Below are 14,574 nucleotides of genomic sequence, written 5' to 3' on the forward strand. Positions count from 1 at the left end.
GACCTCACTGACATTTATTGATATACTTTTTATTCTAATGTATGCCGCCTTTAACATATTGTAATTTAAAGGAAGCACTTCTCCAGATCAATATTTACCTTGATTATTAAATATGCTCTTGAGATTAACTTTTAAACAGCATTCTGCTTATCAGGCTAATTTCTGAAGTATGTGAATTCTACAAAATTTGTTTTTGGGAAACTTAGCTTATTAGGTTATCACACATAGACCTTATAAAGTATTTTCTTTTTGAAATGTTGTTCTTTTTACTGATTATTTGACTTGCATACCTTTGAAACAAGATGAGGAACCAAATTCAACTGACAGAGAATGGGGCTTCAGAAAGACATCCATTTACCTACTTCCTTAAGAGGATAGTAAGAACACCATTAGTCCAGTCTGAATCAACTTTCTGTAAACTCTTGAGATTTCAGTCGGTATTTCTGGAATCCATTCAGTAGTTTCAGTTTTCTAAGCACCAGGAAAACTTAAAATTAAAAAAATAAGAACATACAATTCTTTATTTCGTCGAATGGGTCAGTTATTATTGAACTAAACAGTCAAGTGTGTCTTTCTCTGTGTAAAATGTTCCTGGGGAAGAAATTCCACCTGATTAAGTCTCCTTTCCAGCGCTCCTCGGAGCTCTGCATGGAAAGCCTTCCATTTTACAAGCCTCAACAAGTCCGCTGCTGAGTCACAACCTCTTTCCCCCCCTGATGTGAGAAATCTCTCTCCCTTGAAAATTAATAAAGCTTCGGAAATGTTCCGATTAGAGTCTCCCGGGGGAAGGAGGGAAGGACGCCAGAAAGAACTTGTAGAGGAGGAGTCCGGCACGCCTGGGTCATGGTGACAGCGCACCCAGGGCTTGCAGCAGCGGGGCGAGCCGGAGCTGGTCTGAGAACCCACTCAGCGCACGCCTGTGCGAAAAACCCACGCAGAGCACTGTCAGCTCCCAGACTTTGTTTCCCTTGCTGAAGTGAAAATTTTGGCTACCAAAGGCGCCGGTGTTTCGCGTTTTTACTCTTGAAAAAACAAACTAAGAAAACCAAAAAACCAACCGCCTTCCCGCGGTGGCCAGGGTGCGTGACAGCACGCGCGGCTCGCACCCGCACCCTGAGCGTGAATCCTTCCAGGATTCCTGCAGCTCAGCGCCCTAGTCCTGGGAGCTGGTCCGGGACAGCGGCACCTCACGTGACCCCAGAGGCTGGGAAAGGGCGGGACCTGAGGAGGGGGGCGCGTGCGACCGGGACCGGAGGGGCGGTTGCCCAGGAACCGTCCGCAACGCCCGCGCGTGCTCGCCTTCGTGCGCACGCGCACGGTGCTCGAGACCCCCGCTTAGCCGTCTCCCCCGACTTCAACCGGCTTTCCCCCTCCAACCCGGCTTCGGCTGCATACAAGGTCCTGGGCTGGGGGACGCGCCGCGCGCGCCCGCGGCCTCGCAGGGTCCGCAACGCAGGCTAATAAGGGGCGGGGCGGGGCCGGCGGCGGCGCGCTCGCGCGTGCCAGGGCGCGCGACGAGGGGCGGGGCGATTGTGAGGCGGCTGCTGACGCACGTTCCGGGGTTCTTAAGCGGCGAGGGCGGCGGCGGCCGAGGCAGCGGCGGTGGTGCCGGAGCCGGTTCCGGGAGGCGGCGGTGGCCTCCGTGAGGGGCGGCGGGGCCCAAGTCGGTGCCCCGGCTCAGTCACAGTGTCCCTTTCCCATAGACCCCCATCCTTCCACCACGGCCGCGCCGCCACGGCTCCCGGGGCCTTGTAGGCGGGGCAGGGGACCGGGTGCGTCTCCTGCCGCGGCCGCCGGCTTGATAAATGCGGGACTTCGGGTTCGGGGTGCTGCACACTGCCCTGCTGCGCAGCGGCAGCCCCCGGTCCTCGCCCGGCGGCAGCGCCTACCGGCCCTTCGCCGCCGGGCCGCCCGCCACGCCCTTCGGCCCGCTGTCGCCGCCGCCGCCTCCGTTGCCTGTCACCGGCTTCTCGGAGGCCGCCTCCCCCTTCGCCATCCCCTCGGGCGGCGGCGCGGCCAGCTCAGCCGCAGCTTCCTCTTCCTCCCCGCTCGTGGCGCATCAGCAGGCCGTGCAGGATGAGTTGCTGCTCGGGCTGACCCAGCAGCCGGCGAGGCCGCTCTCGGGGGCGGCGGCTGCAGAGCAGCTCCCCAGCCACCACCCCGGCGGCGGCACGAACGCGGGTGTGACCCACCTCCTCCCCTCCCAGGACTTCAAACCGAGTCTGCACCACCCCTCCTCCTCCTCCTCCTCCTCTTCCTCCTCCTCCTCCACCACCTCCTCCTCCTCCGCCTCCTCCTGCTGCTGCTGCCGCACCTCCTCCCCGCAGGACTTCAGTAAGCGGCAGCAGCAGCAGCAGCAGCAGCAGCTGAGCAGCCAGAAGAGGAAAGAGTTGAGCCCGCCACACCGTCCCCACCCTCCGGACGCGAAGTCGCCGCTGCCGCCGCCGCCGCCAACGCCGCCGCTCCACTGCCCCGGCCGCTTCAGCCCGCCGCCGCCAACGCCGCCGCCACCGCCCGGGCCGCTCCTGCAGTCGGCGCCGCTCGCCCAGCGCTCCCAGCCGTTCAGCCTCCCGCACACGCAGCACCTCCCGCCGCCGCAGGACTTCGCCCCGCGGCAGCGCCCGGTCGACCTGCCCCAGCTCCCGCAGCTCCCGCCCTCGCCGCCCGCAGCTCCGCGGCGCCGCCACGGAGGCGCGGGAAGCCCTCACCAGACCCCGGCCGCGGGCGAGGGCAGCTCCGCCGAGCCCCCCAATGCGGGCTTGCCCCCCTCGACGCCGCCGGTGAACCCTGCGCCGGGCTCCATGGAGTCGCCCAACCACCCTCTGCTCAACAGCCCCAGCGCCCTCCTGCCCGGCGCGGCGCTCGGCACCAGCGCCTTCAGTAGCCTGCAGAGCTCGGACCTGCCGCACCCGGGCGGCGGCGGGGGCGGGGGACCCCCCGGAGGCGGAGGGGGAGGCGGCTCCGCTTCTCCGCCGCCGCTGCCGGGCTTCGGCACCCCCTGGTCGGTGCAGACCGCGTCGCCGCCGCCGCCCCAGCCTCCGCCAGCGTCCCAGCAGCAGCCACCCCAGCAGCCGCAGCCTTCCCAGCAGCCGCCGCAGCCGCAGCCCCCGGGCTCCTCGGCTGCCACACCGGGCGGCGGTGGCGGCGGCGGCGCGGGCGGCTCTCTGAGCGCCATGCCGCCTCCCAGCCCGGACTCGGAGAACGGCTTCTACCCCGGGCTGCCGTCGTCCATGAACCCGGCCTTCTTCCCGAGCTTCTCGCCGGTGTCGCCGCATGGCTGCGCGGGGCTCAGCGTGCCGACCGGCGGTGGCGGCGGCGGCGGCGGCGGCTTCGGCGGCCCGTTCTCTGCTCCCACGGTGCCCGCGCCGCCCGCCATGAATTTACCTCAACAGCAGCCGCCGCCGGCAACGCCGCAGCAGCCGCAGAGCCGGAGGTCACCCGTCAGCCCGCAGCTGCAGCAGCAGCACCAGGCTGCCGCCGCCGCCTTTCTGCAGCAGAGGAACTCGTACAACCACCACCAGGTACGGCGGGCGGCAGTGGGAACCCGAGCCAGAAGCCCCCCTCGGGCGCCCTGATCGGGGCTTGGCGGCGGACCCCGGGTTGGGGCAGCGCTCTTGGGAGGGCGGGCGGAGAGTGACTGACTGGGGCCGATCCTTCCCCGGGGTACCCGAGGGGACCCGAGTCGGGGTTGTTCCCTTCTGGAGTTTGTTCTGCACTGAGCTAGGGAAGCCAAGGCGGCGGCACCTGCAGCCGCACCCGCCGCGGGCGGGCTGTCACAGCCCGGAGGAACTGTCAGGCTGCGCGCGGCTGGCGGTCGCGGGCTGGAGTGCTCTGGACTTCTGCTCTTTTTAATGTTTGGCCACAGCTTGAAGGGTTTGAAGGTACCCCTGAATCTAGGTTTTAATGTGTTTCCTCCTAGATGTCTGTCTCCTCATGGGTGTGTACCGGAATCAGGGGGTATGTGGTATCATGAAATGACACCAACCAGGCTCCTGGCTAGTCTGTGCCCTTTCTGACTCAGGATGTTTTCTGTTATTGCCCCCACCCCGACTCCTCCCAGCGCGGATTTTGGGTGGCCGCTGAGTTCACTGATGTTGAGAGTTTCCCTGTCCGTTTAGTGGAGATAGCATTTATTATGGTGATCATTCGAAGTCCAATGTCAAGATGAAGGATTGTCATGGAACCAAAATTTGACCTTTAACTGGTTCATCTCATAACTTTTCTGTTGACCAAAGTTTTCAAGAATGGATGCTGATTAAATTAACCGAAGTAACAGCAGTTTGTCGAAATTAACCCAAGTAAAAGTTAACAGTTTTGTTGGATTGTTGTTTGTGCCCCAAGAATGGGGAAATACGGACTTTTGAAGTAATACACCATTTCCCTTGGTTTATATGGACAACTGTCTTTTGTGTGTCAGGCTCTTCTCTTTTTAACTACAAGTTTGCCATTGAAATTGATAGATAATTTTGAATTCCCAAAGTCAGAATAGAACGTTAGCAGGACATACTGACGTGATTGATTTGTATTTAACTGTAGTATGCTCCAATAAACAAAAAGAAATGGGTTTTACCTTGGAGTGTAAGAGGTCACACGGCTTTCATATGGAATTTTAGGTCACTGGAAAAGAACTTTGAACTGTGAGTCATTTAGCAGGCAAAATAAGGTCCTAGTGCACGGGGTAATTGTGCCTTGGCTTCTGGGCTGTGCTTTTCAACTATGAGGAAGGAGTAGGCTGTGTTTGCACATGATTAAATTAGCGTTTAAAACCCTGTATTAGCATCCAGAGGTACTGGATGTTAAGGTTTTAAATTTTTCTATAGGAAACGTTTAACTATGATTACCATATTTATTTGGTTTTAGAAAAGTCATGATCTATATTTCTACTGCCTAAGTCTTCCCAGAAAAATTTAGTCTTAGTTTATTGGCAGCACAAATACTAGCAATTCCCAGTTCCTTTTTTAAAATGTATTGTGAATTTTCCATGTTTTGATGACTAAACTTTTTTTTTGCCATCGGCTGGAGATTGGAATATAATTTGCTTTTGAATGTCAATGAACTTAAGAGACTTGATTTAAGATTACTAAAAATAAGCAAAGCCTGTGGTTGTTTATTGTGTATCTCAGTGGATCCACCTATGGGTAGCATCAGATAATTGCTTAGCAGTTCAAGGATAATTAGTGAAAAAAAAAGAAAAAAAGAAAAAGAAAAGAAAACTGGAATAAAATACCTTAGAAGTTAACAATTCAGGAATATGAGGTGTTTTTTTTTCCTTCCCTGTACTGACCTGTCCCTTAAAAGGCATCTTTAAGTCATTCTTACCACTATTACCACAGTTTTTTGTTTTGTTTTGTTTTCCCAGAGTAGCCCAAGCTGTTTAGAAAGCCTAAGGTCCAAAAATTTTGCTCCCATAGCTGAGATCATGAAGCGTTTAATACTAATTTGACTAGTAGAGCATGGGTTGCTTTAAGGATCTTCAAAGCTAACTTCAGCTTCAAAGTATATTTTTAGTAACTATCATGAGACATCACTGGTTATAGAAGATAGGAGGGTAAGAAATTCCCTAACACTTAAGCAGGATCTCAAATAGCAAGATCGGAAGATTTCTTTTTGGGAGCCTCTTAAGAAATATTCTGTTGGCTTTGTGTTTCTTTATGGTTTCATTAAATTCACAGTTCTAAAACTTGAATTATCGGTTCTCTAAGGCTTGTAATTTAAATAGATATATTTTCCTCAGCCTCTTCTGAAACAATCTCCTTGGAGCAACCATCAGAGCAGTGGTTGGGGCACTGCAAGCATGTCCTGGGGAGCAATGCATGGCAGAGATCACCGTAGAAGCGGAAACATGGGAATTCCAGGGACTATGAATCAGATATCTCCACTGAAGAAGCCGTTTTCGGGTAATGTTATAGCACCACCGAAATTCACCCGCTCTACTCCATCACTGACTCCAAAATCTTGGATTGAAGATAATGTGTTCAGGACAGACAACAATAGTAACACACTCTTACCCTTACAGGTAAGAATGGTATGTAAATATCCTCATTTCTAATGTTTATCTTTCAAAATAGCAAGTGGGGTGGTTGGAGGCATCAGTAGCTGTATAGGAAGATTAACAAAATTAATGTTCTAATTTTAAAGCATATCATTTAATTATTAAAGGGTAAAATATAACAAGAAAGCAAAGAATTTCTCTGTAAATACACAATAAATGGAAATAAGCTTCCAAACATTTTAAAAACTGTTTCTTTCATACAGATTGAAGCCTTTAACTGGCAGCTTCTTAAAAATGCTTGTTATTTCTAAGTAGAAAAACAAAATTTGTCTTTCTGATTATATAGCTAAGATAAAAAAAATTGTAACTGCAGTTGTGCATAGGTCAGCTGTGTACATGTTAGATCGCTCTTAATACAGCTGTGATTGTGGCACAAAAATATTAAGACTTTGAATCTAATTTAAATTACCTCACTCGTTCAGTGACTATAAATATAGACATGTGTGTATGTGATTTTTTTCCAACTAATGATGGCCTAATAATATTAATGGAAATCATTTTTCCAGGCCTGTTAATATTTTGTGATTCTTACAAATGAGATTCAGTTTTCCTCAAAACTGTTAAAGGATGAAACAGAAATTTAAGATTGTTTGATTGCTTTTCATTTCTAATTTTTTTTTCTTGGGTGGGATGGGGAAGAGAACTGCTCATTTCTGATGCAAACTTCTATGCTATTGAAGGTGAGATCTAGTTTGCAGTTGCCAGCTTGGGGCTCAGATTCACTCCAAGATAGTTGGTGCACTGCAGCCGGAACATCCAGAATAGACCAGGTAGGCTGCACAGTGTGTGTTTCTCAGGATCGTGGCTAGGAGTTTAGTATTTACATTATGAATAGGAGTGATCCATTGCGTTTCACTTATGCCATTTAAGCTTATGTCAGAGATTATTAAAACAATTTAGTTTTTTAATATCGTTTGATCTAAAGCCTTCAATACATTTATATGTTCAAATTTAAAATATTTGTAGTCATATTTTGAAATCATAACAGATTTGTTTATTACAATGAGTTAATTATGTATCCAAGAGCACCTGACTTTAAACATCAGTCAAACTAAACAAATACTGTCTTTCTTTCAGAATAATCTGCAAAGTACATTCTTATATGTATATTTAGCATCCAGCTTTACATTTCATATTTTAAGAAACCTTCCAATAAATGTTATGAAGTTTGATGTATTTGTTTTGTGGTATATCTCTGAATAGCTCCTTTTTTAATTTAGCTTTTTTACCTTTATTTAAAAAAACCTTATAGTATTATATTTTTATTCTACATTTTAGTATTTTATCTTACAAATTATCTTCAGTATCTTTGTGATTTAAAATACTATCTGTCTTTTTTGCAGACTGAGTTTGAATGTATACTGGTACCAGGTGCTGAGGATTATTATAGGGGACATAGAGACCTCAGCTCTTACATATGAGGAGCTTTTCCTAGAGATCCCAAGTTTGACCTTCAGTTGAAATTTTCTAAGTTAAGTGAGTGGAGCTATGCAGTCCATAGCTAAGGCTCTTCTTCCTCAAGTAATTTACCAACATGAACTGATTTTTACAAAGACTGAGTAGGCAGATTAATAACAAGACATTTTATAGCTAGCCTTTCAATCTGGAGGACTAGCACTAACTTGAGTAATTAGTCACTAGCTGCTGCTGTAGACCAGCCCTGTCTCTTTATCAAAGTTGTCCTGCTAGGATCTCAGCATAAAAATAGTAGTTATCTTGCAGTTGGTTTTTCAGCTTGTTATCTGCTTCTCTTTCACTCAGTCCCAGTTCTGTTGTGTTCTGGTAGCAGTGTCATACTGTTCAGATTGAATCCATGATTGCTTTAAAGAAGTTAGGTGAGGAGAGAGATTGTAATTATTTTGAAGGTGGAAAGGGAAATATGTTCAGAGAGAGGAAATGTAAGTACAAAAGCAGTGGGCTCTGGTACCAGTATACAAGCAGCCTTTACAAGTGGGGGATGGTGGGCAGGGCTTGAAGTATTGAGTTGAGCCCTTGCCACTAGATTAGACAGAGGTGATAGTGAAAGGGGCATCTTTAGACTCACTACTGGGGCTGTCGGGAGTACAGTCCTCTAACCTTCCTAAGTTAGGCTTTCAAGCCACTGTGCCTCTTTATATCTTGGGATTTTAGATAGGTTTTTTTTGTTTTGTTTTGTTTTGTTTTTCCTGTTTTGACACTTAAAGATATACTTTCTGGAAACGGCTGAGTGATTAGTATTTGTACAGAAGTGCTGTGATGGTGTGATGGTGAGTTCAGTGGTAGGTGAAAATAGGTAATGCAAATTGAACTGAACTGGAAGGCAAGGCCATCCAAAACCTGAGTCATCTTCTTACCTGGATTCTTTACCACTGGTTATGGGCTTTCATCTCTAGGTCGGAGCCTTGTCTATAAAGGGGGACCTTGAATTATGCCGTGCAAGACCTTTGTAGGCCAACTCTTACATGGTCTCTGATCTATTTGGCCATTTCTTTTCCTCCCTGGTCTCCCAGTTCTCCTGACCCCCAGCCTGTATTGTTCTTTCAAATTGTATATGTGGTTTATGAGACTAAAGCCCTAAATTAAGACAATGCTAGTATATATGTATATATATATATATATATATATATATATATATATATATATAATATATGTATATATATATACACATGCTAGCACACACACATATATATACTATATATACACGTATATAAACACGTATATATGTATATGTGTATATAGTATATATATATATATACATATATACTATATATATATATATAAAACCTTATTGTCTTCTTTAAGTATTCAGTCATTATACTTCTGTTTCTGTTTTTCCATAAAACCGTGTGGTAGTTGGAGTTCTAAAGAACACAACAGAGGCTAAGTAAACTGGCACTGGTAGCATAAAATGTAGAGTAACTCCTCAGTATTCAGAAAGATTAAAATATTTAGAATGATTAATTACTTCAGTATCTCAGCTGGTTTTTATTTTTGTGATCATACACTTTTTGTTAACAAGTACATTATTTTAAACCATTTAACTTATTTCCTTTAGTCTGAAATGAATCAGGTCTACACTATAGTAAATTACAGGCCTAATATCTTAATTCAGGATACTTCAGCCATGACCTACAACAAGATTTGAACATGTAATTGAATTTAGTTAATGGAAAAAATATTTTCATAGGTTAATTTACTTCATTTGTTTCAAGTAAAATTTTATGGATTGATATTTTTGTTTTTAATATTTTTATGGACAAACTTCAAATTTAAAATATTTTTAAAACACATGTAAATTATGGACATTCCTAACTTTAAAAATAGTATATGTGTGTATGCATGTGTGTACAGGTGTGTGCACATATGGACATGAGGATGAAGAGGTATCATCCCTTGGAATTGGTGACCAATTAGTCAAGGATGACTGGCCAGTGAGTCCCAGGCGGCCTCTTTTCTCCACCCGCCCAGTTTGGGGATTACAAGAACTCTCCACCATGACATATTTTGCATAGGTTTTGCTTGTGAGGCAAGCACCTTACCAACTGAGCTACCTGCCCAGTCCCCTCATTAGATATTTCTACCAATTTTTCTTAATAAGTTTTCTTAATAATTTTTCTTTTTTGTTTTTCTCTTTGTTTTTGAGAATAAGATGCTCCTTTGTAGCTCAAGCTCATCTTAACTGAGATGTCACTGCCTCTGTCTCCTGAGAACTGAAACTATTAGATGAGGCCAAAATTCATTAATTTGAGAACACTTTGAGCATTTAGTAAGAAATCATGCTTAAAACTGTTACTCATTAATTTCCTCAAAATAGAATTTTCAGTGAGTTTTTTTAAAGTATGTTTATTTGTGAATACTTACTTACACGTTTTAAATCAAAGTCAATTTCCTTTTAACTAAGGTTGTTTATTACTTACTTTTTATATGTGTCACTTTTGCAGTATATCCTGAGAAACCTATTGATACATGTTGGTCTTCAACTTGCTGGGCAGTTTTTAGTGCTGGATATTTGCTGTATATCCTGGATACTACCTTGAATTAACTGGAGATTTTTTTTTACTAATCAAACATCCAGACTGATATAAAGTAATAAATCACATTTTGGAGATCTTGTTTTAGGAAAAGAAGTCACTTGACTCTTTCGTGAGTTTCCCTGAGAATCAGTATGTGGTAGGAGAGCAAGGCCAGTGTGTCATGATACAGTGGCCTTGCTTCAGGGACTCTGAACTTCAGGAACACAGGGAGCTTTAAACTCACATATGGCCAACAGTAAAGAAGAATATTCTTTCCTAACTGTGTTTGAGGAGTGGGTGCTTTCCCAGGGTATATACGGTCTAAACTTCTGTTCTTTAACTGATTTTAAAATAAAATCTGCTCGCCTTTTTATCCCCATACAAGCTTGTGGCTAATGTATGGGTAAAGAAAGATAGTAACATAAACAGTAGACTTTAAGAAGCAATGATATGATTTTCAGTTATTCTGTTTTTTACTTGTTACTGTAGGGCTCTATCATCTTATTTCTGTAAAACTCTACTTAATTTATTACCAGGTGGTTTTCACATTGTAGAATAGGTTCTATATGAACTTTTCCTCAGAGTCTGATTTTCTGAAATGTCTTAGTAACTTTCAAATAACCTTGCAGTGATAACTATAAGATACATTGCCATGAATTCCTGTATTTTTTAGTATGTCAAGATTGCTGTGTGTATCCCTTATTTCTAAATTGCCTCAAGTCTTCTTTATAGTTTTAAACTGATGACAATTTAGATGAATTAATCTTTTACCAGTATCCTTATCTTAGAAGAACACATCTTTGTTCTATAGCTGAATAAAAATCATTAAATGTGATTTGTTTTAGACTGTTATCTTGAAAAAGTTGTTCTCAACTATAACATGAATCCATTCAGTAGGTAGAAATTCATTTGCTAGCAAAGCTATTTTAGTATTTAATACTTGCTCCAGTTTAATCTATTAGCAGATTCAGGAGAGGATTGGATTTAGTCCTTTGTAATTACCATTTTATTTTAATAGTAGTCTTTACACTCAAACAGCTCAACTTACATACTTTATAGAGATTTTATGGCAGAGATAAAGAAGTATTTAACAGACATTTTGAGAGCTACATGTATGGTTAGAAGGACCCTAGCTTTAATTACTTTAGAATTTTAGTGGAGAATCCAGAAACACAAACATATTCCTTGTACAGTGGAAACAGTCAGTGGAAATGGAGACATTACTAACTATATTGGTCTTCTTTTCTTGTTTGCACAAAGGTCATCCTCTTCTCTCTTGCATTTATGTCATTTATTGTTATAATACTTTTGATCTTTTCAACAATTTTAAGTGACCTATAGGCACCATTTAGTCAGATATGGTTATTTTCTAGAAGATGGAGACAGAGGATAAAGAGAGTCTGTGGCACAGAAGATCACAAAGCTTGATGCTGTTTATAATGTGGTCTGACCAATAGCTTCACTATCACCTGAGAAGTGCTGACTAAGACCCAGGAAAGGTGTGCACCAGTGTGTACTAACCTGCCTTAGAGTTCTGAAGCATGTTCAGTTTTGGAAAACACTGTTGTATTTCATTGATTTTCTTTGTCCCCCTCACCAAGTTCACTTGTTCTTTTTTTTGTTTGTTTGTTTGTTTTTTGTTTGTTTTTTGTTTTTTTTTTGTTTTTGTTTTTCGAGACAGGATTTCTCTGTGTAGCCCCGTCACTTGTTCTAGTAAAGAGTGTTGTAGATAGATATGTTGTGTGTTTAGGATCTTTCAGCTCACTCATTGGGCAGTAGTTGGTGATAGAGTTAGAACCTGAACCTCCTCTCTAGCTAGTATCTTTTCATCATTCAGTGTTACTGCTCGCCCTTCCTAATTCCTTGATAGCACCTTGTTTAGTCTACAGGACGATTCTGGCTCCCTAGCTTTAAAAAACATACAACCCTAGTTAAACATCAAAGGGGAATAGGTAAACAAACCTTAGGTTTCTCTTTAGCTCTCTAAAGATCTAGTTCTGAATGTTTTCTGGATTGTTGGTCCCTTTGGAAAATAGTGAAAGCTATAAATCTTTTTTGAAGAAAATAATATGTGTAAATCTACCTATGGGTGCATATAATCCTAGAGACTTATAGTATCACTTGAAATTAGGATCCAGGTTAACCAGTGCTGTATCAATTTTGAGAGTTTAGGGGGGTCTATCCTGCTTCCCCCACGTGTACATGCATTTGTACACTTATGTATATAACATACAATTGGTGGCACTGACATATTTTGGAAAAAGACTTTCATACTCTTTGGAGGTTATGGGCCTTAGCTTGTTTAGCTAGTTTCCCATATATTTTCATTACATATTCATTGAGTATGTACTGAACAAAATATAGTATTAAATATATAGGCACCAAAGAACTCAATGCTTTCTAGTAAGCAACCACAGGGATTGTGCTTTGAGCAAACAAGGCTACTGAGAATACAGAAGGCAGTTCTCAGAGTTGGGGAAGTAGAAATGTGAGTGGAAATCTCTCCCTACTTTTGCCTGCCTGCCTTCTGCAGTGGAGTTGAAGGAGGGAGAATTGTAAACTGTGGAAGCCTTTGGAGAGTGAGAATTGAGTGTAACTACACTAGGCATTCACCCTTTTCCTGATAATAGTGTCTTGCGTTTGAGTTTAGCTTATAGGATGTTTACACATTCATTGTTTTACAATTTGGATGACTAAGTCAAGTTTTAACTATCTGATAGATGTTTAAAGTGTGGTGCAATTGTTAAATTCTTCTCCAAGACAATTATTTTCCAAGTGCTTTTATCTGCCTTCCTAAACATAGGAGAAAAATGTGAAGCAACTGAAAATTTTTTTGTGTGTAATATTTGTAAAAATTATCAGAGATTATTTTACTTCATTCAGTTAATACTGCCAATGAAATTAGATTAATTTTTATATATTTTAGAGGTGAATGTGTTAAAAATAAAAGACACTATAGTTAACAAGATCCTTAAGAATCAGTATTTTCTTGGGATCCAAGTTAAATAATAATGTATTAATTCTCCTGTTTTATGTAAGAAAGATTATATTATAAAATGTTTTTAACTTTCTTTAAAATCACATAGATCTTACATCTTTTCTTTTTCTGTCTTCTAGGATCGAAGTAGAATGTATGATAGCTTGAATATGCACTCTCTGGAAAATTCCCTTATTGATATCATGAGAGCAGAGCACGACCCTCTCAAGGGTAGGTAGCATTTTGTAGCATCGATTTTATATCATATATTGGTTTTACTACTTATGGAAAACTGTCACTTATATAGAGAGTAACTGATAAATGAAGAAACTTCATTAGCATTCTTACTTTATGTGTTATTTTTTGTCACTTGTTGTCTGTTATATTAGTGGTGAAAATCTTGTAATTGTATCACCCTCAGGAAAGAGAGGTATTAGTTGTCTATCTTTTAGCTAGGGTTTCTATTGCTATGATAAAATACTATAACCAAAACAACTTGGGGAGGAAAGGGTTTATTCTATCTTAGAACTTTTAGTCCATCACAAGGGGAGTCAGGACAGGAACTCGAGACAAACCCTGCAGCAGGCACAGAGGCAGAGGCCTTGACGTAACATCAACATCATTTACTTGCTTGCTTCTCACTGCTTGCTCAGTTTTCTTCCTCATATGATCTAGGACCTCCTGCCCAAGGATGACACCATCAATAATGGGATGGGTCATCCCAAACAGTCAGTCAATCAGCAAGTTTAAGGAGGCATTTTCTCAATTGATTCTCTATTGTCAAATGACTGTTGCTTGTGTCAAGGTGACAAGTCTGTAAGTATCCAACAGAGTTGGTGTATTGTGAATTCACAAGTATACTAACTGTTGGTTCTAGTTCAGAACTCTTCATTGACTCAGAATCATGATTTTTTTTTTTAAATCTGAAGTTTTAATCTAGAAAGGTAATTTTCTTAGAAATGTTTGCCCCAGGGACTACATTTTGTTGCCAAGTAAGTTGATAACAGCAATCAAATGTCTGAGAGTCTTTCTCAGGTCCTTTTGTCTTCCTAATCCTTTCCTTTTAAGGGCTGTGCTATTAGTGTTGATGCACACTATCTATCACACTGCTGAACTGTTCTGTTCCTCAAACTAAGGTTATGCTTTGGATTTATTTCATTGTTTTCTTATGGGTTTTGTTGTTGATCTTTGCCTCTCATATTTTTAGGCTCTCTGTATGAGGTCTTGTTCTTTTTCACAATGAGTATTGTTTACCTTAGATCTTCCATTTCAGAATAGAATTTACACTGGGTGTGGTGGCACCTGACTCTATCACTAGCACTCAGGAGCCTGAGGCTGGAAGATCACCAGTTCAGTACCAGCCTGAACTAGGTAGCAAGACTATCGCAAAAGTAAACACACCCATACACGAAAGAATACAATTGTTAACAGCTTACAATTAAGAACTTCATTAAAATTCTGTCTTCAGTGGGGGGTGGGAGTGTGGGGGGTGGCGCACGCCTTTAATCCCAGCACTTGGGAGGCAGAGGCAGGTGGATTTCTGAGTTCGAGGC

The 14,574-nt window shown here is 43.3% G+C and overlaps 1 protein-coding gene across 8 annotated transcripts in view; it reads left to right on the top strand.

Moving 5' to 3' along the window:
• Positions 1–1,693: 1,693 nt before the first annotated feature.
• Cpeb2 (cytoplasmic polyadenylation element binding protein 2) overlaps positions 1,694–14,574 on the top strand; it is a 54,200-nt gene continuing 41,319 nt past the window's right edge. For 2 of the 8 annotated variants that reach the window (XM_031342113.1, XM_031342115.1), the window contains exons 1-4: positions 1,695–3,521; positions 5,735–6,016; positions 6,733–6,822; positions 13,162–13,252. In XM_031342113.1, the coding sequence (XP_031197973.1) occupies positions 1,806–3,521; positions 5,735–6,016; positions 6,733–6,822; positions 13,162–13,252 (2,179 nt within the window). In that variant the 5' untranslated portion in view covers positions 1,695–1,805. Of the gene's footprint in view, positions 3,522–5,734; positions 6,026–6,732; positions 6,823–13,161; positions 13,253–14,574 lie in introns of all 8 variants that reach the window. The other 6 variants (XM_031342116.1, XM_031342118.1, XM_031342117.1 and 3 more) reach the window with 4 other exon arrangements.

Source organism: Mastomys coucha, unplaced genomic scaffold, assembly GCF_008632895.1.
Source record: "Mastomys coucha isolate ucsf_1 unplaced genomic scaffold, UCSF_Mcou_1 pScaffold22, whole genome shotgun sequence".
In the NCBI taxonomy this organism is placed as follows: domain Eukaryota; kingdom Metazoa; phylum Chordata; class Mammalia; order Rodentia; family Muridae; genus Mastomys; species Mastomys coucha.